At 42.6% G+C, this 26,392-nt stretch overlaps 1 protein-coding gene and 1 pseudogene across 1 annotated transcript in view; both read left to right on the top strand.

Annotated features, from left to right (window-relative positions):
• lft (Limb expression 1 family member lowfat) overlaps positions 1–26,392 on the top strand; it is a 189,464-nt gene that overhangs the window by 147,133 nt on the left and 15,939 nt on the right. Inside the window, exons 2-3 of the mRNA XM_080274230.1 lie at positions 14,383–14,546; positions 18,231–18,371. Coding sequence (XP_080130356.1) covers positions 14,383–14,546; positions 18,231–18,371 — 305 coding nt within the window. The remainder of the gene's footprint in view (positions 1–14,382; positions 14,547–18,230; positions 18,372–26,392) is intronic.
• Positions 10,374–10,492, top strand: LOC145402445 (5S ribosomal RNA; annotated as a pseudogene).

Below are 26,392 nucleotides of genomic sequence, written 5' to 3' on the forward strand. Positions count from 1 at the left end.
AGTCTAAACAAACCTCAGATGACTCAGCACATTCTTTCGTCTTGTTTTGCTTTCCTGTTTGAACAAGTCTTGTTTAAACTTATTTTTTTCCTTTTAATAATGAAAAATCATTTAGTCTAACCTAGTACAGAGCTTGACTCATGCAAAGATACTAATTTAGGTAATGCCACTGGCCGTGTTGGTTCGGTACGGAGCGCCGATGTCGCACGTCCTACTCGGTTGAATCCCTCTGTGTGTGCCACAGTACGAGCTTGACTCATTCCTGTAAAGATACAATTAGGTAAGGTAAGAACATCTATAGCAGAAACATACAGGAGCAGAGACAAGCTCGGATCACACAGATCACATGATATTTTCAGGAGAGACAGAATGTAGCTGCTGTTCTGCAATACTTGGACGTGCCAACAGGGGTGGATGAAGGAGAAGTGGACAGAAAGGAAGTGGAGGTGCTGGAGCCTGAGTTCGACTTCGAGGGCATCGGCCTAGGTGATGGGGCTAGAGGATGGAGGGAATGGAGAATGAAAGACAAGAGGGACGTCATTCATTCATTCCAAGGGAGGAAGGGACGCTGTGCCATTCCTCTGTTTTATTCTCTCTCTCTCTCTCTCTCTCTCTCTCCCAGACAATGAGAAAGAAAAGGGACGGCTGTCACTCCTTATCTCCTCATTCGCGCAAGGGACGCATTTTCTGCCATTTCATTATTTACTCTCTCTCTCTCTCGTGTGTGTACTGATTCCCTTTCTCTCTCGTGTGTGTGCTAATTCTCTCTCTCTCTCTCTCCTTTCTTCTCTCTCTCTCTCTCTCCTTTCTTCTCTCTCTCTCTCTCTCTCCTTTCTTCTCTCTCTCGCTCTCTCTCCTTTCTTCTCTCTTTCTCTCTCTCTCTCTCCTTTCTTCTCTCTCTCTCTCCTTTCTTCTCTCTCTCTCTCTCTCTCTCTCTCTCTCTCTCTCTCTCTCGTGTGTGTGGAGATCATCCTTAACTCTCTCTCTCTCTCTCTCTCTCTCTCTCTCTTTCTCTCTCTCTCGTGTGTGTGTGTGGAGATCATCCTTAACTCTCTCTCTCTCTCTCTCTCTCTCTCTCTCTCTCTCTCTCTCGTGTGTGTGTGCAGATCATCCTTAACTCTCTCTCTCTCTCTCTCTCTCTCTCTCTCTCTCTCTCTCTCTCTCTCTCGTGTGTGTGTGTGCAGATTCTCTCTCTCTCTCTCTCTCTCTCGTGTGTGTGTGTGCAGATTCTCTCTCTCTCTCTCTCTCTCTCTCGTGTGTGTGTGCAGATTCCCTTTCTCTCTCTCTCTCTCTCTCTCTCTCGTGTGTGTGTGTGCAGATCATCCTTAACTCTCTCTCTCTCTCTCTCTCTCTCTCTCTCTCTCTCTCTCGTGTGTATTATACCACCTAATTGTGATATACAGGAAGTGAGCTACGCTCGTGGCGTCCCGTCTCCGTTTCTGAATAAGTCAAATTTAGCTTTAAACTCGTTTACGTTTTTAGACTGGACGATCTCTTTGTCCAGGCTATTCCACAGGTCTATACATCTATAAGGAAAACTATATTTCTTGATATCCTTCAAGCAGCTTGGCTTCTTCAATTTCATCCCGTGTCCTCTTGTTACTCTCTTATCCCATAAAAACAGATCTTCTTTGTCAATTTTATCTACTCCCATCATGGTCCTGAACACTGCAATCATGTCGCCTCTCTTTCTTCTTTCTTTTAAGGAAGGCAGCTCCAGATTTTCCAGCCTCTCTCAGTACGACAGATCTGACAGACTGGGGATCTTTTGGCTGCTGTTCTTTGTATTTTCTCAGTCTTGTTTATATCTTTCTTTTTGTATGGGGACCACACTATTGTTGCATATTCTAACCTGGGGCAAATCCTGGCCACTATCAATTTTTTTCATCGTCTCCTCATCCATATAATGAAAAGCTACTCTTATATTAGTCAGGAGTTTATACGTCTCTCTGTCTTGTTAACGTTTTTTTCAGGTGACAAACTGTCCTGGACCAGCACACCCAAATCTTTCTCTTCTCTCGCTTTTATGATTGGTTCATTACCCATCAAATAATTCAATGATGGCCTCTTGGCACTTTTACCCATTTCCAGTATTTTACATTTGCATTGAATTTCATTGCCCACGTCCGGGTCCATTCGTGTATCCTATCCAGATCCTCCAGCAGCATTTTACAATCCCCCTCAACCTCTACCTTCCACAAGATTTTGCATCATCAGCAAACAGACTTGCATAACTGTTCACTCCATCTACCATATCAGGAATGTGTGTGTGTGGTGTGCAGATCCCTTAGCTCCTGGTTGGGGTTCGTGGCGTCACAGGAGGGTAGGGCCTGTCTGGTGTTATAGTACTTTCTGATAGGGTAGGTACATGTCCCACCGGAACACTCCTCTATTTTTCCTATTGATTCTTAACTTCACATTTTGCGCGGTTTTGGCGGAACATCCAAGCAGCAAAAAATGAGAAACCACTGTGTATATGTATATTTACATACGTGTTTGTCCAGTACTATTCTCATCCCGAATGGTCAGCTTAAAAGTTAACTCACTGTGTCCCGTTGACGTATGGATACGTCACCACATTTTGTCACGGTGACACCCGATGATGTATCCATACGTTTTGCAATTGCAAGGTCCGTCATTTGCACATTTTTCAAGTTTCATAGGTGATTTTTGGTAGGCTTATGTGGGATACCTTTCTCTACCCAATGCCAGGCAGGGATAATGCCTAGCCCCACCTGATTCCCCCCCCCCACACGCCATTTTCTCAGGAACTCGTCTGTTAGCAGTGACCTGGCCAGTAAAGACATCGCACCACGGTCTCTCCAATGACAAAATTCAAGGTGAAAGTGATTCCTGAGGTGGAGGACAAAGGAAAAAAGAAGCCAGAGGAAGAAACAAGCAGAGGTGATGAGGCGGCAACATCGTAAAGGAAGGTGCCATATGTTGATGTTTTTGGTGAGTGAACAATTCTTATATCGCCTATATTATTGTGTGAAAAGCAATATACTCCTGTACTACATATAAATTCGTACCTCATAAATAAATATTTTCATATAATGAGTGGTTTGAATTTGTTACCCCTCCCAAGATGATGTTTTCTCTGGAGCCTGGCACGAGAGAACACTGTACCCAGGTGGAGGTACTGTTACCTGTATTTGGTATTTCTAAACTCAGCTGAGCACTTTCTCTTTGAATTTTCGATATTTCTCATAAAAAGCGGAGGTTTTAGCCCCCCCAAAAATTACTTTTCTAAAATCTGCCATGATTGGGGGAGGGGTCATTGGTGAAAAATTTGCCAGGATGGGGTGGGTTAAATAACGTTACTGTAGTACATATTTGTTGGGCTAGTACAGATCGGTCACGTAAAGTGGGCCAAATCTGAAGAGTTCTTCTCTAGTACTGACGTGCTGCATCCAGTACTACTACCCGCTTATGTGCAGGAAGATGGCCAACACCGAGGAACATTTCCCTAGTACAGCAAAGCCTGTCCAGTACACCTTCCTTGTGACTCGTGACATTTGCTGGTCAAATTGCAGTATTGCACTTCCTGCTGATGACGAAGACAACGATGTGTCAGTGTGTGACTAGGAGGGATTTATGAGGGAAGTTGAGGCAGAGAGGCCCCCTCAGGATCCTGCAGGCCCTTCTCCAGGGGGTCAGTAGGACCTCCTGCAGCCTCAGAAACCCCTCCCCCTTCCCCCCCAAGCCCATCGCCACTCACCTGAAAGGTTGGTAAAATCTTAGTTGTATCAAAATGTAGTTAAGTTGAAAAACTTGGGGGGACTTTTTCAAGGCTTGTCTGACATTATTCATTTTTCCCATAAGGTCTGTTGTTTGTCCAGTACAGATTTAGTCCGACAAAAATACCGCACGGGATGCGAGGGTACTGTATATATATATATATATATATATATTTATATATACATATACACATAACGGACTAATTGGGGCTGAAACCATTCCAAAAAATGCGAAATTCCGATAAAAGTGACATCCGGACTTCCTCCTGCTAATCCGGACTTTTTCCAATATATCAGACATTAGTCCGGATCGCATGAACGGTTTTTAAGCTGTTTTGACTACCATTGAGGTACCATACTGTGTTATAACTTCACTATATTAATCAAACTGTATAATACAGTATATATAATAATACTGTATTGACCACTGGTGAACATTTCTTTTATTTATCTTATTGTAGTGAACATAGCTGAAGTGGTCAGGCAGTCTGGACTGCTTCTGGCTTTATCAGACTTTTTCCGATATATAGAAATTTAGTCCGGTAGCTCCTCGAGTCCGATAAAAGCAAATTCTGGACTATTGAAGTCCGTTATATCGAGGTTTTACTGTATATATGAGGCCATGCATGCGACTTTGTACCAAGCGCCACCTAGGCTGATCATGCTTTTTCATGTTATATCACTATTTTGACCCTTCTTTTATATCCCAGGCATATCGCTTGGTAGTTTCGAACTAGACATAAGGTTGAAAGTCCTCCAAAATACAACACTGAAATTGATTTGAGAGGTGAGTGTGGGTGACAGACCGCCAGTGCGGGCGAGTTTGAACCAAGCTACACCAACACAGTGAGTCACTGCCAACCCACTTAGCTAGTATTAGCATCTAACAATTGTTATGAATATAATTTTAATTTATATACCAGATTATTAAGTAAATTTTGCCAGTGCTCTGACATGTTAAATAAGGTCAATATTGTTTCTCAGTAACCCAGAAACTCTTATGCTGATGATATGGCTCCGTGCTATTTTCAGCATTTCCAGTGTTTGCTGTTGGTGGTACTGTGAAGGCCCAGTTTTGCCTTGCGTGTCATTCTCCGCGTACAAAAGCTACACTTTTCCGGGTTTTTTTATTTTTTATTTTTTTATTTTTTTCCCATTGTACCCTTAATGTCTTCTGATAGTGAGTATGTTGATGACCCTACCGCTGGGCCTTCAGGGGTGCAAGAGAGCGACCCTGCTGAAGGCTCCAAGTCTTTTAAAGTCACCCTGGTCTTAGGGATAGAGCACATGGTGTCAGTGTGGCTGCTTTGGAGAGCAGTGATAGTCATTGTGATGATGGTGATAATGGTGCAGCTAGTGTGGCGTTATGTGAGGGTGCTGGTGATGGTGATACGGCAACTGGTGCCATAGTTCATGGTGGTGAAAGTGATGGGGTTGGTGGTGATGGTGGTGCTAGTAGTGATGACGCTGGTGATAATGGTGGATGTGTGGCACTACCTGAGGGCACGGAGGATGGTGATAATGCACGTGGTAGCCTAGTGCATTATCACCACCCCCTAGTGCATATTTGATGTCTTTATATCCATTAACAACTATGTACTGAATGGTTTTGTGATCATGAACTTTGAGTGTAAATTCTGTCGCACTTGGATAACTGGTGTTTTCTCTTGCACTAATTGGTTTCTCCGAAATCTGTTTATATAATCATAATCTACATCCCTTCCTCTTTCCTATGATTTTTTTTAATGGGGTCTCTAGCTTTATTAATAACGGAGTTATATTCGTTGAAGTTGTATACTAAAAATCGCCGATTTTCGGCATTTCGAAAAAAAAACTATAATATCGTATATTTGCGTATATTATTTTCAATGACTAACAACATGGACATACTCAGCATACTTTACTCTTCATTTTGGCCTTTGAAAGAAGTGTCTAGCTTTAAAATCAACGGAGTTATGATCGTTTCAATATTCACAAACTTTAAAAGTGATTTCTGGCTTTAAAAAAAAATGTCGCTTGGTACAAACTCGCATGCGTGGCCTCATACACACACACACACACACGCACATATATCAGGTCCGTAACCAGGACTTGAAAACAGTTGAGGCGAACACAGCCCAACTGGGGGGATCCGGGGCGGGATCACCTAGATATCGAGGACCCACACATGGTCCTGTTTTAGGCCATGACGTCACTACGACTGTGGTTTGGCAGGCACAAGCACCAGTGTACTTTGAGGTACGGGTGGGTTCATACTGCTGCTGAGTCAAGGATATCTTACACCTGAAATTCCCTTAACAGTGCAGAAATCTGTGGAGTGACACCATATACAATAAGCCGTGTTCTTGTGTTGTGCTCAGATTTAAGGGAATTTATAAACAAGGGCTTTCCCAAAGATAGTGATCTTGCAAGCAAATGGCTACACGCCAGTCAGAGAGAGAACTTTTCATCCAGCCAACATAGCAAGGTAAATATAGTACTTTGACTCCTTGTAGTTGTTATAATTATGGATATTAGTCCTGTACAGATAGAAACCATGAACTTAATAAATATAGCCATATAAGTTGAATAAACTAAGCTCGATTGCAGGCGAGAAGGAACATTATTGGAGAGGCTTCTGTCTCTTTTGAACATTGTCAAATTCGTTTCACTTGTGTGCATGGTACATTTAATTGCCCACTTAACTCCCTTATACCTTAGTGCCAGATAGTCATTGTTTTGGCTTGGTGCTAGTCAAATTCAAATTCCTTGAGGGAGGATGCTGTGAATAATTTGCTGTGTATTGTAATCAAACCCATCTCATTTGAACTGATACATTAGACGTTGTACCAACTACATGGAAGTTTTAGCCTGAGGAGCATATTCCTTAAAAAGTTGGAAATTATAAGACGATAAGTCTGAAAAAAGCTCTTCAGTATATTTCACCATGATTAATTTAGACATCATATTTTTTTTTTTTTTAAGTAATACAGTAGACTTGAGCAATACCTAATGTCAGGTAAATATATGCAGTAATCTTCCCAATGTCCGATGTAATACAGCCAAAGGCATGTCCGGAAATTGGGCCCATCCAGATATTGGGCCCCTGTCTCCTGGATTGGTATTTATGGACCCTAACCCAGCCTAACTCAGAAAAACACCTACATAACTCCTGCCAGACATGCATAGCACCTATTTAAGACCCTATTCACACCAATAAGGGACATAAAGCATGAAATAAATGAAAAGGAACCAGAGAATGAGGAATTAGAAGTGAGGATGGAAGATATTTAGCAGTGTACAGGATACTTACAGCACTTCTGTGGCTGCCTCCTCTAAGGCTCTGGCAGTGGTGAAAATGCTCTTGAAGCATGTACAATAGTCCAGTGTTGTGCTGCTCTTAATTCTTTGCACTGTGAGTTATAATTGTTTAATGCTGCACATTCTGTTCTTAATTGCACCACGCCAGTTTCAACTGCCAGTTTGCACTTCACACTTAATCCTGTGCACTCTAAATTCTGCTTTCTTAACCCCATCGTACATGATGCGCTTGTTGTTGTTAGGGTCTGGCTGCGACAATACACATTGATACTTTTGGCGTCATTATAGCATAAAAACTTTCATCAGAGGAAAAGTTTTCGGCCGATCGGCATCATAGCTTCCCTGCTTCTCGTCAAAAGTAATGAGTTGGCAACTGTGGGTCCCGATACCAGCAAGAGAGCGGACAGGTTATTCAGTGCCAAATGAGCTGTGAGTGGGGAAGGTACTGCACGGTTCTATCCCTTTAAATTTCCACTCTTACCCCTGTCCTGGCTGTGCAACATATTTCACTATACCAGTAGTGCTTGTGTATAGTGTTTGGGCACTTGTGATTAGATTTGGTATTTGCAATAGGAAATTTGGTGTTTGTGAAGCATTCCTGGTCGTTATCAGCTGTTGGCCCAACAAAGATTATGCTATTGTTTCTAATCAACTACACTGCCTCTACTCTGCACCAAATGTGAGTATTCAGCTATAAAAAATAGTGACAGTGAATCATGTGAATATACTGTGCATATCTAGTGTACAAAGAATTGGTGAAATACATGCAGTAGTTTAGAGGAAGGCTGGAAACCACCCTACAGGCACGACACGGCATGGGTACACCGTAGTTTTTTGCATTTTTCTTGAAAATTATGAGGCCTAGGATCATTGTTGTGGGCTCAAGTAAAGCCAGTGAAATTCTGCATAGGATGATAAAATAAAAACATAAATCAGTGGTGAGAAAAGTTTTTCGCTAGAGCTCCCCGAATAAAAAAATCTATTGTCTGTCGGAAATGGGTTTTACTTTTTCGCTTATTACTCGAACGCCATACCTCTTATCAAACTGGGACCTTCGGCATTCGAAAGCTAATAAAATTCTCTTTCCGATGATGGTATAACATGTAGAGATTGATTAGTAAACATTTGACTTATGATGTTGGGAAGTGAGATGTACGCTCCTGAATGTTTATTCACATGGCCCTAATGTACGTATAGTGTGTTTTATTTGTGTGTGTGTGTGTTTTTTTTTTTGCTTATCATGTAGAACAAACATTGACAACTAGGAATGTGTTGGTTTTGTGGCAAAATAAATATGTTTGGTGGTGAAAATAAGCTGAGAATACACATTTTTGGAGCGTGCGGCAGGTGGGGGGGAGAGGAGAAAATCCGGTGCATCATGTCCCAGGAAACATATTAACTTATCCACACACAGAAGGGTTAACACTGCACAACACTGTAAATTCCCATGTGGTCTAGTGGTGAGGTATTGCAGTTTATTCACTGTTTGTTCACAAAAACAAGCATGTGCGGCATCCATTGCAATGAGCATCTATTCACGAGGGTAGTTAGGCAGTAACTGGGGAGGGGGGAGGAACAGCAGGGGGCCGGTGGCCATGGTAACCTTGCATATATATATATATATATATATATATATATATATATGTATACATAAATGAAGGAGACAGGAGTAAAAATATATATATATATATATATATATATATATATATATATATATATGTATACATAAATGAAGGAGACAGGAGTGACCCTGGAAATTATAGGCCAGTCAGCTTGACAAGTGTAATTTGTTAAATTATGGACACACTTTTGTGGAAAGAAATTATATCATGAGAAAAATACAGTCACTTCAGAAAGAAATACTGTAGTTCGGTTTCATCACAGGAAGAGCTACTGTTTTGCAGCTGATCAGTGTTAGACACGTGGACAGAAACACTAGATGAAGATTGTCACTGATGTTATTTACCATATTGTATGTGGATTTAATGAAGGCTTTTGGCAGGGTACCCCACCAAAGACTTCTTGAGATCATGAGATATTCTGTTGATGGAAAATGCCATGGATGGATGAAGGAGTTCTTAATGAACAGGAAGCAAAGAGTAATGGTCCGTGGAGAAATGTTGGATTGGAGGGAGGTGATCATCGTAGTTCCCCAGGACACAGTCCTTGATCCCTGCAGTTTGTTATATTCATTAACCCCTTAACCACGGGGTGTCACTTTCGTGATGCTTGGGAGCAAGGGATCATACCATGGGGCATCACTTTTGTGATTCTGTGTTATTTTGAATTTGCTCGGGCTTTCACGTGGTGGCTTGTATCATCTATCAGTACTGCCAGTGTCCAACACTAGTCAGCATTCCTAATCTCATCTGTACTCCCATCCATTGTTGACAATTTAGCCATTTCTTTCCATTCTTGACTCTCCTCCCTACCTCCCCTCCATTACCCTCTCCTCTTGCCTGCCCAGCCGTGCTACGCTAAGTAAATCTTCCCTGGAATTTTCCACTGATTTCATCCATTTAAATAAACCCTATGCCCTATTCTTATATCAAATAATATATACAAGAAAGAAATAAGGTAAGTGATAGTGCCATACACCTGGAATTGGCTAATTATCACTTGACAACACCTCACGTGCACTCGCTCGCTAGTTTTCGCTGTTTATTTCCCCTTGAAATATACCGTATAATCTATTCTCGTAATAAAAATATATATAAGAAAGGGAGGGAGAAGCCTAAGTGATATTTACATTCCCCTGGAACGACCTAATTCATTATGTATTGTCTAGATTTCCTGCCAATCATTTCATAGCGTATATATTAGCAGCTTCACCACGCTGACATTGGCAGGATTGCACTTCCCCTAGGCGGCTAGGCCACCACACTGTATTCAGTTTACTGTCGTCTTTCAAGGTGAAACCATGTCGGATTTGCGCCAGTCCAATTCCGCCGCGTTTTAGCCCCATGCAATGGGCCCTGTGACCTCTACCCCCTACTAAACCTCATGTGGAAAGAGGTAAAGGGCTAAGTGACTGCTGTGGAATGTCAACTGGCTAATTTGTCAATGAAAATGTGAGTATGATCTTTCTGGTGAGTAAAACAGTTCAAGTGGAAATGTAAATAATGTGTAAACAGCAAGTGAAAGTAATGAATGTAAATATAAGTGAACAGTGGAAAATAGTTTTATAAGTTACTGCAAGTGACAGTCATAACACAGTGTAAATGAAATAGAAATGTAAATAAAACAGAGAATGTAAATAGAAATGTAAACGAGTAGTAATATAATAATACGAGTATATATACGAGGAGTAATGAAAATGAAAGTTTCACTCTAGCATGTATGAATACCACATTGAGTACACCGCTTCCCGTCCGATCAGCGAAGTTAAGCAACGTTGGGTCTGGTTAGTACTTGGATGGATGACCGCCTGGGAACACCAGATGCTGTTGGCATAACGTTCTCCCTACGTGTCAAGTGGGGTTGGTGGAGGATTAGTGCCCCTCCCCGTAAAACAATTAACTCTAAGCCCTTGGCCACCCCGTTTGGGATACATGGCGTCTGGCAATGAATGAATGAATGAATGTATGAATACTATGAGTTATGAAAGTGGAAGTGAAGGTGACAGATTCACTCTCAACACTAGTATACAGGACGAGAAAGTGAATGCTACGTATTTTACTGAAAGAGAAATTGAATGCTTACAGTGACAATAAACTACTATTACTGAAGGAAACTTGTGGATAAAGACTAGATATATATAAGTGTTTTATAGTAATAGAAATATAAAGTGTGAGTGTTTTTATGAATAATAAATGACAACACCAGCGGCAAACGAGTGCAAGTGGAAAGGTCATACACGGTTGTAATTTTCATTACGGTCACAGTGGTTTTTTTTTTTTTGGAGTATGGATTCCAAACTATTTGAGAATCATAGAATAGTGTTTCTAGTGATAATATCAGGCTGAGGTAATCATATTACGGGTTGTCGGGAAGTGTAAAGTGGAGACTTCGTTACCCAACTTCAGAGGTCTCCACAAGTCTTACAGTACTCAACGAAGGCTCAACAAACATGCCAGGAGAAAGCTGAAGGTATGTGCCATATGCATATTTGATTTTAATATTCTAGGACTAATAACTGATTTTTGGCAAATATTTTTAGAGTCTATCGGAGCGCGAATATGCCTGCGAGACACGCAAGTCAAGCAAAAACAACCCCGCGGTTTAGGGGTTCATGATCTCTCAGTCTGCATTGGTTATGACAGTGAAAAGTATCTGTATGCTAATGATACAAACTATGTAGAAAAGCTACAAGGCCTAATTATTAAGTATGAGTGGACAGAAAAATGGCTGTTAAATTTCCATCCAGACAAATGCAAACTCCCTTGGAACTGGAAAGAGTAATGCTAAGGAACAAAACTGAAAAGCTGTTTTGTAGACCCAGATAAATGTTATTCAGAAATGGACTTAGGAATGATTATTAGTGACAAACTGGCTTTCACAGACCATCTTGCGAAATCATAAACAAGGGAAAACAGGATTGTGGGCTTAAATGAGGGTTTTCCTTGGTCTGAAATATGAGCTGCTCAAATCACTGTGTGTAGCACTGGTGAGATCCCATCTTGAATTTGCTAACCAGATTTGGAACCAAAACATGGTGAAAAATATTAAAGTAGTGGAATACAATGCAAGGTTACCAAAGGGTTATCAGGGATGCGGAGAGATCTTGGAAGGTATGATACTAACTTGCAAATGAATGCTGCGGTTATGGGAGGAAAATTCTAGGTGTAACTAAGAAAATCTACAAAATGATCGATACAACGTAAGGATATATTAATTCCCGTGCAGGGTTGTAGGCATGTGGAATGACTTACCTGAGATTGTAATAGCATCTAAAGCAGTGGAGACATTTGAAAGAAGGCTTGACAGTTTGGGGGGAAACTTGTGAACAAAATTTCAAATACAGAGCTCAAATAACATCCACCTAACATAGCCACTATCAAGGAATTTGCCAGGATACTGAGCTGGAGTCAGGCTCAATAATGAGCCTTTTCCAGTACCACGATTGTAAGAAACTAAATGATACACCAAATGTACAAAAATCACCCTGAAACAAGAAAAAAAAAAATTGGAGTTACAAGTAAAAAAAAAAAAAAAAAAGTGCAGCAGCAGCAGCAGCAGTAATAGTAGTACTGTAGTACTGTAATAACAATAATAATAATAAAAGTTAACTTATAAGAAGAAAGAGCTTAATGACAATTTTCAGAAGCATATTTTCCCCCATCAGTAGCACATCTCATTGGCTTCTGGATAACGTCTTTTAATCCTCTGATGAATTCACTCCATGCTTGCTGCCTCCATGAGTTTCGAGGAGACCTTCTGAACTTGGGGGTTCGATCTGACCGACTTTTCACTTCAAAAGTTCTCCAGTGATATGAATAAAATAATCGGGAGGTAGCAAGAATATTCCAGCTGAATATGCCATCTGATTCAAGGGATAAGAAGTGCCAGTTGGAATGAAAGTTTATTGTCACGCTGATTCAAGTCCCAGAGAGGCGGTGGGAGATTATCGATCAAGTAATGCCTCCAGGTGCTGGAGAGGGACAGCTTCACTTGGTGGCATCAGTATGACTGGGTGGCTCCACTACACAGTTATACGACCGTCCCTCATTTTTCTCCAGACCTCCAAAAGAGGGATGGTGGATTGCAGAAGGGTAATTTCAGCCTGCACTCCACTGGGTTCATGTTCAGATGAACCTGGGGTTGCAACTATTAATGCAACCAGGGACTGTAGCCAAGCTTCAGGTTTCTACTCCTCAGGAGTAAATGCTTTGTGAGACTGGATTTTTTACCATTCATACAGGCCACCCTATTCAGGGTGTGTCCTTCATCTGTCCACACACATTTCCTTCAGTAGCTCCCAACCATACCAAATACAAGATATCTTACTACAATTGTTTACCCTTGTCCCTGTTCACACAGCAGTATAGGTGGAGACCAGATGTAACACTGACTAATGCAGATCATGTTATAGAGATGAAATATAGCAAAAGTTGATACTGCCTTAATGACCCTCATGCAGTCATTAGTTGTTAATCGAAAGCCTCTGTTTTTCTGCCTAAGTGACCCTCGTGCAGTTGATGCGGGTTAGTGAGGAGCCTGTCTCTTCTGTCTTACCACCCACTCAGTCTTGCAACCTTTCAGCTTTCCTATCAAAACATAACTTCCATCTATCCTACCATAACTTTCACCACTCTGCCTTTGAAAACCTAACCTAACAAATCTTAAATAACAATTAGAGCACAAATGGCCATACCCAAGCTAAATAAAATTATTTGTTGTAGGCAGAATAAAACAGTTAAGAGTTCTGACATTGTAAAATACTTTGTGGAGAGCGAATCATTAGAGCGAGATAGGCCATACTTAAGCTGATTGTAATTGTCTTGTTAGCTTGAGTAATACAGTACAATACTCATATTTTCTTAATGAAGAAATGGTTCATCTAACATAATCTGACAGTCAGGTCTAACCTAGCTGAATCAGACTTCTATTAAACAGATTCCTTATTAAACCCAGCATAACTTCCACCGAAAAGCACAGTCACATAATTTAACCACTTAACCATACGTGCTCCCTACGTGTCAGGTGGGTTGGTGGAGGGTTAGTGCCCTTCCCTGTAAAACAAATAACTCAAGAGTCAAATGGCCACCCCGTACGGGATTATGGTGTCTAGCAATAGATAGATAGATACAGTTTTTACGTAGCATAACCTATGCCAGCACTTCCAACCTCACCCAACAGCACATCATAATGTAACCTATAGCCTAACCAGTCCAGCCTAACCCCACTTGACCCAGTTTCATTTTTTGTAACCTAGTCTCCATCAAACTTGATCTTATCTAAGCTCCATCCAACCTAGCCTCACTGACTAGAACTAGCTAACCCAGTTTCAGCCTGACCTAACATAATACAGCTGAAGATAATCATTTATACTTTCTTTGGTGGGGGAAAAGGTCATGATGATGACAAGGATGATGATGGTGATGAACATTACATAATATAACTTTGTTATAACCATACTTTCACTTACCTAACCTCTACCAAATGTAACCCAACCCAGATGCCACCTACCAAACCCAATCCAGCCCGCACCTAGCCTAACCAAATCCACCCCAACTCCCAGTTAACCCAGTGCCATTTCTTTGTAACCTAACCTGACCCAACTCTCACCAAAACTAGCCATATCCCATTCCCTCCTAACATTACCAAGCCCAGCCTCCATCCAACTTTGCTATCCCTAACCTAACCTAATGGGTGGAAATCTAACACCCCTCCTTCCCGGCAGTGAATGTGGTGGAGGCACTACAAGAGTTCTGGCAGATGAAGGCCCAGCGTGGAGCTGAGCTGAAGAACGGAGCACTGGTCATCTATGAGTCTGTCCCGTCATCATCACCACCTTATGTCTGTTATGTTACACTTCCAGGTGGCTCCTGCTTTGGTTCGTTTCAGGTGGGTGAGAGAGAGAGCATTAACGTCTTGAAAATATTGTTAGGCCTGCGAGGATCTAAATAATGATGGATGAAAGAAGACAATACTAAGCTTTACTTTTTTTTTTTTTTTTTTTTGTAATTATTATTCTTCATGGCTAGCACCATACTCCAGTGCAGTATTAATCTCTTGTTACAGTTTAGCATTGAAGGGAGAGACGTGGCAGTTTTAGCTGGACAGAGTACAGTTAGGTTCCTATATATCAGGGATGTGCTGCAAAATATCAAAGCTATATCCACACAAATGGTATGGCATTGTAGGTCAGTCTTATAAGAGTACAATTAGGTTCCTATATATCAGGGATGTGCTGCAAAATATCAAAGCTATATCCACACAAATGGTATGGCATTGTAGGTCAGTCTTATAAGAGTACAGTTAGGTTCCTATATATCAGGGATGTGCTGCAAAATATCAAAGCTATATCCACACAAATGGTATGGCATTGTAGGTCAGTCTTATAAGAGTACAGTTAGGTTCCTATATATCAGGGATGTGCTGCAAAATATCAAAGCTATATCCACACAAATGGTATGGCATTGTAGGTCAGTCTTATAAGTAGCAGTGAATGCAATGAGAGTGAGTGAAAGGATAATATAAGTGATAATTTTGTTCAGTAGGGTCACATTTTCATTTATATTGGCATGTTCTGCACAGGCTGGCTTAGATGATGTAGAAAAAGATAGATTCTGGGACGACTTATGTGTGTAGTAAGTGGTGTGGGAGATGATATTGTAGGTCTGGGAGGGGACTTAAATGGTCATGTAGGTAAAGCTGCTCAAGGATATGAAGGGGTACATGGGGATGTGCATATGGTTTGAGAAATGAGGAAGGGGAAAAGATACTCAAGTTTGGGGAGGCAGTGAACATGATTGTGTGCAACACGCATTGTAGGAAATGAGAGAGTAGGTTGATTACATATGAGTGTGGGGGAAATATAGCCAGATAGACTATTTCCTGGTCAGGAGGGTTGATAGGAGGTAGGTGAGGGATATTAAAGTTATAGGGGACGAAGAGTGTGTGCAGCAACACAAGTTATTGATATGTGACATGGTGCATAAGGAGCAGTTGATGAAAATGAAGACTTATGCATCAAGGAGGAAAATATGGAAGTTGAAAAACCATGCAGTAAGAGATGCCTTCAATAGCGAGATGAGTAGAGTGGTAGCTGAACAGGGAGACGTTGACAAAAGTGTTAATGAACATTACAGAGCTCTGAAGAACAGTTTCCTGAGAGTTACTAATTCATTGTGTGGTTGGACAGGGGGCCCTCCCAAGACATATGGTAACTTGGTGGTGGGATGAGTGTGTAGAAGCTCCAGCTATGGAGAAAAGGCTTTTTCAGGAATGGGAAAGGGGTGGCGACAAAGAGGAATACTTGGCTGCCAAGCATAGGGCTAGGAAAGAGGTATACAGAGAAAAATCTGAGTCTCGGAGACTTTTACTTAATAACCTAAATAGTGTGGAAAGGAAGACAGTGATATTTAAGGTGACAGATCAGATGACGAAGGAAAACAGAAATGTCACAGGTAACCAGTGTGTGAAAAATGATGAAGGGAAGGTAGTGGTGAACCGTGGGGATGTTATAGATGCCTGGAGAGAGTGGGAGTTTGACTGGAACCAGGGAAGGTTTAGAGTCAGCAGATCCAGTGTTTGGCCATTGGCCTTTGATTGATGCCGCTACTGTGAGCAAAGCAATAAGTAGGATGCAGATGCAGTTACACATGAGTGTGTCGTTCCAGATAATTGGCTGAAGGTGTGATTGTCAGTATGTACAAAGGGAAGCGTGATGAAAGAGGAAATTTATAGAGGCATAAAACTTTTGGACCAGATAATGAAGGTATTGGAAAGAGTTCTTGAAGGTATGATTAGAGAAAGAGTGAATACTGTTGAGATGAGTTTGGGTTTATGCCAGGCAAAAGGACCACTGATGCGATATTCATTGTTCGACAGCTTCAGGAAGAACATTTAGGAAAGAAAAGGGATCTGTACTTCATTTTTGTTGATTAGGAGAAGGCCTTTGACAGAGACCTTGCGGAGGTGGTGAAGTGGGCAACGAGAAATCTTGGGATCAAGGGGTGGCTGCTTAGTGTGGTTTATAATGGCTATGCATGTTGGTGTTCACACCCAGGTAAGAATGATTGGAGTTGTGAGTGATGAGTTTTCTGTGAATGTTGGTGTGCATCATGGGTCAGTCTTGAGCCTTCTGTTGTTTATCATGATACTTGAAACCCTCTTGTGTGACTTCAGAAATGGACTCCCGTAGGAGATGTTGTATGCTGATGATATGGTGTTGATTGTAGAGAATGAAAAGGAGGCAGAAGAAAGTTTCAGGAAGTGGAGAGATGGTATGGGGCACAAGGGCTTGAGAGTAAATGCAGGTAAAACAAAGGTGATAATGTCTAGGATTGGTGGCAGTATTGTCAGAGGAGAGGGAGAGAGGCCATGTGCAGTTTGCCACAAGGGTGTGGGAATTAATTCCATCTTGTGCCGTGTTGTGTTAAGTGGGTGCATAAGAAATATAGTGGTATTAGAGGCAGACTGCAAGATAATGATGATTTCATGTGTGTGGTGTTTCGGGGAGAGCATGTGGAAATTGTCAGGTGTGGAAGGATTGATCTTGCTGGTGAGTCTCTCGAATGTGTGGAAGAATGTTATTTGGGAGACATGTTATATGCTGGTGGTGGGGCAGAGCTAGCTCTGTGGCTAGAGTAAGGAGTGGTTGGAAGAAGTGCTGTTGCCTCTCCTGACATTGAGAGGGCTCTCACTCTGTGCTAAGGGATCTTTGTGTGTGGCATGTGTTAGGAGTGTGATGCTGTATGGTAGTGAGACCTGAGTAGAAAAGAAAGAGGATATTCGCAGGCTTAAACATACAGATATGACAATGATTAGGTGGATGTGCAATGCGTCCTTGAGTGCGAGACCTGAGGGGGCTAGGTTTATGATGGAAGTGTTAAGAGGTAGGATGGGACTGGAGTGTATTGGTGTTGTGATGAGGAGAGATGGACTGAGATGGTTTGGGCATGTGGAGAGGATGGGGGATGACAGTTGGCTGCAGAAAATAAGTGTTAACATTAGGGGCAGGGTTGCGAGAGGCAGCCAAAAAAGACCTAGGATAAGCTCATTGAATGTGATCTCAGGGATAAGGGGCCAATAGTGAGGCTACCAGAGATTGAGTAGCATGGAGAGCTGTCAATAGGTGACCAAGCATGCTGGAGCCTTTATAAACTATACGAAACGAGTCTTTATGTAATTTACTTTGAACTAAATTAGAAAAATAAAAAAACATAAAAGGCAGCAGGTAATGAGGACTATGTTTTCAAGATGAAATTATTGCAGTTTTAGTTAACCACATCAATCTGATGACACTTTTTTAGAGGTACAGTATTTTATTCTTGCAGTCTCCAGACCACCACGTTCAGCTTCGGGAGCAACTTGCTGAATTGTAGGGGGTTAGATAGTTTTTTTTTTTTTTCTTTTTTTTTCCCAGTTAAAGATACTGCAGTGAAGCAGAACAAGATAATCTGCTAGTGGCCTCATTAAGATACAGCACAGTACCTTATAAAAAATATGTCATAATAGTGAAGTTGTTAAAGCTGATATAGTATAGTATGGTCTTTCACCAACTCACCCACCATGACCTTACAGAACTGCCCCACCAAAGCAGAGGCCCGGCGCAGTGCTGCCAAGATCGCCTTGATGAACTCTGTCTTCAATGAACACCCCTCACGCAGGATTTCCGATGAATTCATTGAGAAGGCTGTGGCAGATGCCCGGGCTCAGTTCAAGGTGAGAGCAGGAGGGATGGACGTTTTTTGCTGTGTTTTTGACATACCAGTAATCACTCCTATTGTTTGAATTTTGCCTCTGTTTGGAATCTGACTGACATTTGAAAATTTACATGCCTGTGCAGTTGTGTTGATAATGGAAATTTCAATGCTGTTTCAAATATGGAATTTAAGAATGCAGTTTCATAGTTCTCACTTCCTTTAGTATGGATTGGTATTTTATCATAATAGTAAAGTGTCCTGTTACTGAGTGGAATTTTATCATAATCACCAAGATAACTTGTACTATATAATTTTCATCCATCCAACCATCTGTTTTCTGCCTAGTTAGCCACAGTTTGTATATGATACCTGATGCCAGTAACTGGATTTTTCTCCTAGTTTATCCAACATAATTTTGAGTAAAGGCTGGTAATCAAGGAGAATTAATAGTACCCATATATTGAATTTGTGTCATACAGTGCAACAAGGAGTGATAGCTGGTGGCAGGAACGTCCAACCTTTACTCTGCATGTAATCATTTCATGGTGTAGGGATGTTCATTGCCACAAATAGATATAATGGGTAAGGTAAGAACACAGGTCAACATTTCTTTTAATATTTTGCCTATACAGAACCCGTCTTCAGAGAGAATGGACTCTGAAGGTGGACTCTGTTTAATCCATAATGTTAGTACAATAAAGGGGTTAAGCACTTTCTTGTGTTTCCCTTGCACTCGTTTTTATCCATTTAGGAATGTGGCAACTGCACCACCCAACACCTGCATTGTAAGGAGCCTTATACTTCTTGTGGAGGGAAGAATGTACTGTACAGTACTTGGATCGTCCATCTCTGTAATTTTTGCTGTCAGAGTAGTCAAAGAACTTTACAAAAGACCTCAGCTGCGCATGTGAAAACAGTGATGATTTTGATGATGGTATACATTTGCTATGTACCCATCACCTGCTCACTTGTAGTGATGCTTTGAAATGGCAGCATTGATTGACAAACCTAGCAGTTCCTTTTAACCCAGGAAACCATTTACTCAACTGCAGTGGGTGATAACAATATAATTTGATAGACACCTCCCACAGTCTAGTGGGTCAGTACACTCCAGCCTGATGTAGCTCATGAGGGTTTACATCCAAGGGTGGTTAGGGTTGATTGCTTACATAATGCCACTCAGGGACAAGCAGTTGATTTCATTTTATACTATTTTTGAAGGCTCCAACATGCTTGCATGTGTCGGCCTTGATCACCTAATGGTGGATCTCAATGCTTCCCCATTTAGTCCTTTATCACTGAGGTCACACTCAGTGACTTCATCCCAGGTCTTTTTTGGTCTACCTTTCGAAGCCCTACCCCAGACATTTAACCCGTACAGTGCTGGGGGGGGGGGGACTGATACCGGTCTACGCCGGTCAATTTTGGATTTTTTTTCTTCTGGCTGGATGGGTTTAATACATCACTATAAGATCCCTGTCAGTGACAAAAGTAATCATGAAAGCCAGATAGTTGGTTGAATGAGTTAGGTTGGGGCCACTCTTCCTTTGAGATCTTTAACCCCTAAACCGCGGGGTTGTTTTTGCCTGACTTGTGTATCTCGCGCGCATATTCGCGCTCCGACAGACTCTCTAAAAATATTTGCCAAAAATCAGTTATTAATCCTAGAATATTATAATTACATATGCATATGGCACATACCTTCAGGTTTCTCCTGGGATGTTTGTTGAGCCTTCGTCGAGTACCATAGGACTTGTGGAGACCTCTGAAGTTGGGTAACGAAGTCTCCACTTTACACTTCCTGACAACCGTATTGTGATTACCACAGCCTGATATTATCACTAGGAACACTATTCTATGATTCTCAAATAGTTTGGAATCCATACCCCCCAAAAAAACACTGTGAAAGCAACGAAAATTACGAGCGTGTATGACCTTCCCACTTGTGATCGTTCGCTGCTGGTCTATCTATCTATCTATTGCAAGACACCTCAATCCCGTTTGGGGTGGCCACAAACAAATCGCCTCCAAGTCGCCCTGTCCCCCGCCATTTCACTGCCCTGCTCCCAACTCACACCCCCATCACTCATATACTTCTCCACCCCATCCCTCCATCTCATCCTTGGCCTCCCCCTCCCTCTTCCCCCCTCCACCTCACTCACATACACTCTCTTCGTCAGTCTTTCCCCCTCCATCCTCTCCACATGGCCAAACCACCTCAGTGTGTTCCTCATAACCCTTCCTATCACATCCACATCCACACCACAACGCTCCTTTATATCCTCATTCGTCAGCTTGTCTCTCCATGTGACTCCACAGGCTCCTCTTAAATAACTCATTTCCACTGCTCTCACTCTTGACTTGTGTCCTTCCAACAACGTCCAAGCTTCACTTCCATACGTTAGAGTTGGTATCACGATACTGTCATCTAATAACTTTTTCACATCCATGCTCACTTCCCTGTTTCTTATCACTGCTTTCAAAGAACCAGCAACCTTTCTTCCCTGCTGTACCCTTTCAAGCACTTCACCCTCCAAACCTCCATCCTTACCCATCACACTACCCAAGTACAGTAATCACTCCAATATCCAACGTAATAGAGCCATAGGTAGGTCCGGATATTGATTCTGTCCGGATATTGGGCCCCAGCTTATGGACTTGTACTCATGGACCCTAACTCAGAGAAACACCTATACAACTCCCTCTGGACATGCATAGCACCTATTTAAGACCCAAATCACACCAATAAGGCACATGAATGGCTGAAATAAATGCAGAAGAAACATAAAATGAAGGTTTAGAAGAATGTTCATACATTAAATAAACATTCTGGTACTTATGGACCCTAACCTAGCCTAACTCAGAAAAACACCTTCCTACTGCACATGCATAGCTCCTAACACCCTATTCACACCAATAAAGGACATTAAAGAGTGAAATGAGGTATGTATAGTATGGAAAAAAGTACAGTATGAAACGGGAGGGAAATTTTTTTTTTTTTTTTTTTGGGGGGGTGGGGGGAATATTGGATTCCAGGACGATTATGTCCGGGTAGTGGGGATATTCGGATATTGGGCGTCCGGATATTACAGTGATTACTGTACTTAAACGTACTCACATTTTCCAATTCCTCACCATCCAACCTCGCTGTACATTCACTGACTTCACCTCTCTCAAAGACCATCACTTTACTCTTCCCTACATTCACCTTTAGATTCCGTTTCTTACACACTCTCCCAAACTCATCCACCAAGCCTTGCAGCTCCTCTTCGTCTTCACTCAACAACACAGTATCATCTGCAAACAACAGTACAGGGAGTTTCCAAACACTATCCTCTCACACCAGGGCCACTCCAACATCCACTACCCTACCTTGTACCTCTTTTATTACCCCATCCATGTACAGATTGAACAACCATGGAGACATGACACATCCCTGTTTCAACCCAACTTTCAAAGAGAAAAATTCACTAGTTTACCATCCACACGCACCGCACCCTGCGCACCATTGTACATACTCTTCACAGCATTCAACAACTTCCCATCTACTCCACATATTCTTAACACTTTCCACAATCCTTGTCTATCCACCCTGTCATATGCTTTCTCCAAATCCATGAAAGCTACATACAACTTCTTTCCCTTCTCTAGAAACTTTTCCACTAAAGATCTAAGAATGAATATCTGATCTACACAACCTCTTCCCTTCCCAAAGCCTCCCTGTTCTTCTTCAACTAATTTCTCTGTTCTTTCTCTAACTCTGTCAATAGGTATCCTACGTACACTTTTCCTATTATACTAAGAAGACAAATGCCCCTGTGATTACCACACACTTCTTTTTCCCCTTTTCCTTTGTACAAGGGAATAATTATACCTGACTTCTGATCCTCCGGGACCCTACCTTCCTCCCAGGCCAATCTGCACATCTTCCACATCCATTCTACTACTATCTCTCCCCCATGCTTCAGCATTTCACCACACACTCCATCAATTCCTGGGGCTTTTCGCGATTTAACTTTCTTCGTTGCTTCCACAACTTCTGTCCTACTGATTTCTTCTTGTCTTCTCACCTCCCTCCTTCTCCCAGCCATTCCCCAGCCACTTATACTCGCATTACGTCCATCCTCTATGTTCAACAATTCCTTAAAGTGTTCTCTCTATCTGCTCACTTTTTCTCCCTTCTCCACTAGTAATCTACCATTTTTATCTTTTACTCCCCTGCTAACTTCACTTCCACCCTGTCTTACTCTTTTCACCTCTTTCTAAAACATTTTCTTACAGTCCCTCCACTTTACACTCAAATTCCTTCCAAATTCCTCATCCACTCTCTTCATACTCTCTTTTACTAATTTTTTCACCTCTCTCTTTCTTTCTACATATAACTCTTTCTTCCGCCTCTCAGCTTCTTCCACGTCCCTATTTCTCATCCATTCATTATATGCTTTCTTCTTTTGTGCCACAGCCTGTCTCACCTCTTCAGTCCACCATGCTGTTCCTTGCACCCCCCTCCATCTTCTCTTCCTTCCACACACCACATCACATGCTACACATATTTCTTCTGTAAATATCCTACACACACCTTCCACGTCTCCCATCTGCTCCAATTCATATTTGCCCAATCGTTACTCCACTTCTCTCTTATACTCTGCCTTTTTCTCATCCTCTTCTAACCTTTCCACTCTCCTTGCAACTACTTCTTCCTCTCGTCTTTCCCTTCTTCTATTCCTCCATCTTACGTGAATTTTAATTCTGGCCACCACCAAGTAGTGGTCAGAAGGTCCACTCCCCCAACCTCTATACGCTCTTGCATCCATTACATATCTTTGCATCCTTTCATCCACACACACATAATCAATCATTGCCTTCCTTTCATTCAGTTCACCACCCACCCTTCTCATCACTCGCTGCTGGTGTTCTGTCATTTATTATTCAAAAAAACACTCACAGTTTATATTTCTATTACTATATAACACGTATATATATCTACAGTCTTTATCCATAATTTTCCCTCAGTAATAGTAGTTTATTGTCACTGTAGGCATTCTATTTCTCTTTCAGTAAAATACGTAGCATTCACTTTCTCGTCCTGTATACTAGCGTTGAGAGTGAATCTGTCACTTTCATTTTCACTTTCATAACTCATAGTATTCATACATGCTAGAGTGAAACTTTCACTTTTGTTACTCCTAGTTTATATACTTGTATTCTTATATTACTACTCATATACATTTCTATTTACGTTCTCTATTTTATTTACACTGTGTTATGCGGTCACTTGCAGTAATTTATTAAACTATTTTCCACTGTTCACTTATATTTACATTCATTGCTTTCATTTGTTGTTTACACATTATTTACATTTCCAATTGCACTGTTTTACTCACCAGATAGGTCATAGTCACTGTCTATCATTTTCATTGACAAATTAGCCAGTTCATGTTCCACAGCAGTCACTTAGCCTTTTACCTCTTTCCACACGAGGTTTAGTAGGGGGTAGAAATCACAGGGCCCTTTGCATGGGGCTAAAAAGGGGCGGAATTGGGCAGGCGTGAATCCGACTTGCTTTCACCTTGAAAGACAGTAAACTGAATACAGTGTGGTGGGTGGCCTGCCTAGGGGGAGTGCAATCCTGCCAATGTCAGCGGGGTGAAAGCTGCTAATATATACGCTATGAAATGATTGGCAGGAAATCTAGACAATGCATAATAAATTAGGTAGTTCCAGGTGAATGTAAATATCACTTAGGCTTCTCCCTTCCTTTTATATACAGTAATCACTCTAATATCCGGACGCCCAATAACCGAACATCCCCACTAACCGAACCTTATCGTCCTGGGATCAAACATTCCCAAAATGGTCCGAAAATCCAAAAAAATTGGAAAAAAAACCGATTTTTTGCCGTCCGTAATTTGAACTTGCCGCGCGCGCCGCGTGAGAGCATTGTTTTGGTTCGTCATTCCTCCGACGTCCGATAGAGCGCCGCTGCATCATCCCCACTTCCCGCCTGTCTCTCACCGCGACTGGACCTGCGCTGTTCGTCATGGCTGCCCACGTGCTCGCTTTTGTGGTGGTGCCGTACTTGCTGCAAGGCCTCCTGCTGCTCTCTGCCCTACTCTTAGTGTGTGTGATGATGGCCCCGCCTCCTGAGAAAAGGAAGAGAGTGGTGTTGACTCTGGAGAAGAAACGGGAGATATTGGAGAAGGTTGATGCGGGTTGGTCTTCCTCTCGCATTCTCCGCGAGTTCAACCTGGCCCGGTCGACTTTGTTTGATATCAAGCGTTCCCGAGACAAGCTCATGCAGTACACGGCTGACTTCTCGTCGAGAAGCAAACGCGTGGAGAGGAAGGTTATGTTTACTCCCAAGTATGCAGAGATCGACCGCTCCACGTTGATTTGGTATCGACAGCAACGTGCAGCTGGTGTGATGGTACGTGGAACGGAGCTGAAGGCTGCTGCTGAGAAGTTTGCAAGGCTTCACGACGCCCTAGACTTCAAGGCATCCGAGGGTTGGCTCTTCGCGTTCAAGTTGCGACATGGCCTTACTAACCGTAAAGCACATGGCGAAGCATTGGACGCTAACGAGGATGGAGTGGACGAGTTTCGGCACAAGGTGAAAGGCTTGATCGACAGGGAGGGCCTCACTCTCGGTCAAGTCTATAACGCTGACGAAACTGGCCTATTCTATCGCTCGGTGCCAACGAACACTCTCGCCGATGAGACGGAGAAGCGTGTACCTGGCCGCAAGCTTTCTAAGGAACGGATATCTGCTTTGTGTTGTGCCAATGCTAACGGCATGCACCGGCTTAAGCCCGTTATTGTTGGCCGTGCAAAGCAGCCTCGGTGCCTTCGTGGGGTGATGGATGTCCTTCCTGTCGTATGGTACCATTCTTTGAAAGCATGGTTCACAGCTGTGATTTTCAAAGACTGGTTTCACCATCACTTCGTCAAGGAGGTCATACATTACCAGACGAAGACACTGGGAATTCCTCGCGACCAGGTAAAGGCTCTCCTTCTCCTCGACAATGCACCTGCCCACCCGTGCGACAAGGACTTGGTTGCTGAGAATGGCCGTATTAGGTGCATGTTTCTGCCACCTAATACGACTGCTCTCATTCAACCAATGGACCAAGGGAGTGATCGTGGCAACAAAGCGCCTGTACCGTCGGAAGTTCCTGGACGAGGTGATGGTGGTTCTCGAGGACGAGGACGAGCGCAGGGAAGGACGTGACACTCGAGGCAAGCGGGACTTTGGAAAACCTTCGCCGCTACAACATCAAGTCTGCGCTGTACAACTGGGCTAGTGCATGGAAGGAAGTCCCTGTGAAAACTCTTGAAAATGGTTGGTCTCGTCTGCTTCTCGGAACAGATGTGAGTACGATTTCCTAGGGTTTGACGTGGATGACTTCCATGCACGGCTACGTACGCACGGCGACGATGTTGATGTGGACGATGTTCGTGAGTGGTTGGACGACGACGAGGCGATCCTGGGTATCAGACGTTGTCTGATATCGAGATCGCGTCTTCGGTTGCTGGTGTCAGTCCCGAACTTGAAGATTCCGACGACGAAGGCGATGATGATGCAGACTCCGCCCAGCAGGACACTACTCCAGCCATCCCCAAGCTGAGCGCACTCCGGGAACATCTAGAGTTCGTCCTAGACTACCTGGAACACCCGGACTGCGACAGGGAGATGGGGCCCTTGGGACTCGTGGAGGAAGTGCGTGCTTTCCGGCAGCGCATCATCAATCGCCAGAATCGTCGGTCCTTGCGTCAGTCAACGATTGACAGTTTTTTCAGGCCCGTGACCCCGCTGTGCCAAGCCCTGGTTCCACTCCGTTGCCTCCCAAGACAGGCCCTCATGCTCGAGCCACAGCCCAGCACATCAGCTACAGTGGAGTCACCGCTCGACGTGAGTTTGCGGCTGTCTTCAGAGTCTTCTGTAGTCGGTACGCCATCACCACTACCCACCGATGCACCCCTTGGACGCCTGCCAGTGATACTCTCGGGCTCTGACAGTGAATAAACAGCAAGAACTTCTCC

This window comes from Coenobita brevimanus, chromosome 57 (assembly GCF_032717465.1).
Source record: "Coenobita brevimanus isolate Jiangsu-jjx chromosome 57, ASM3271746v2, whole genome shotgun sequence".
Taxonomy (NCBI): Eukaryota; Metazoa; Arthropoda; class Malacostraca; order Decapoda; family Coenobitidae; genus Coenobita; species Coenobita brevimanus.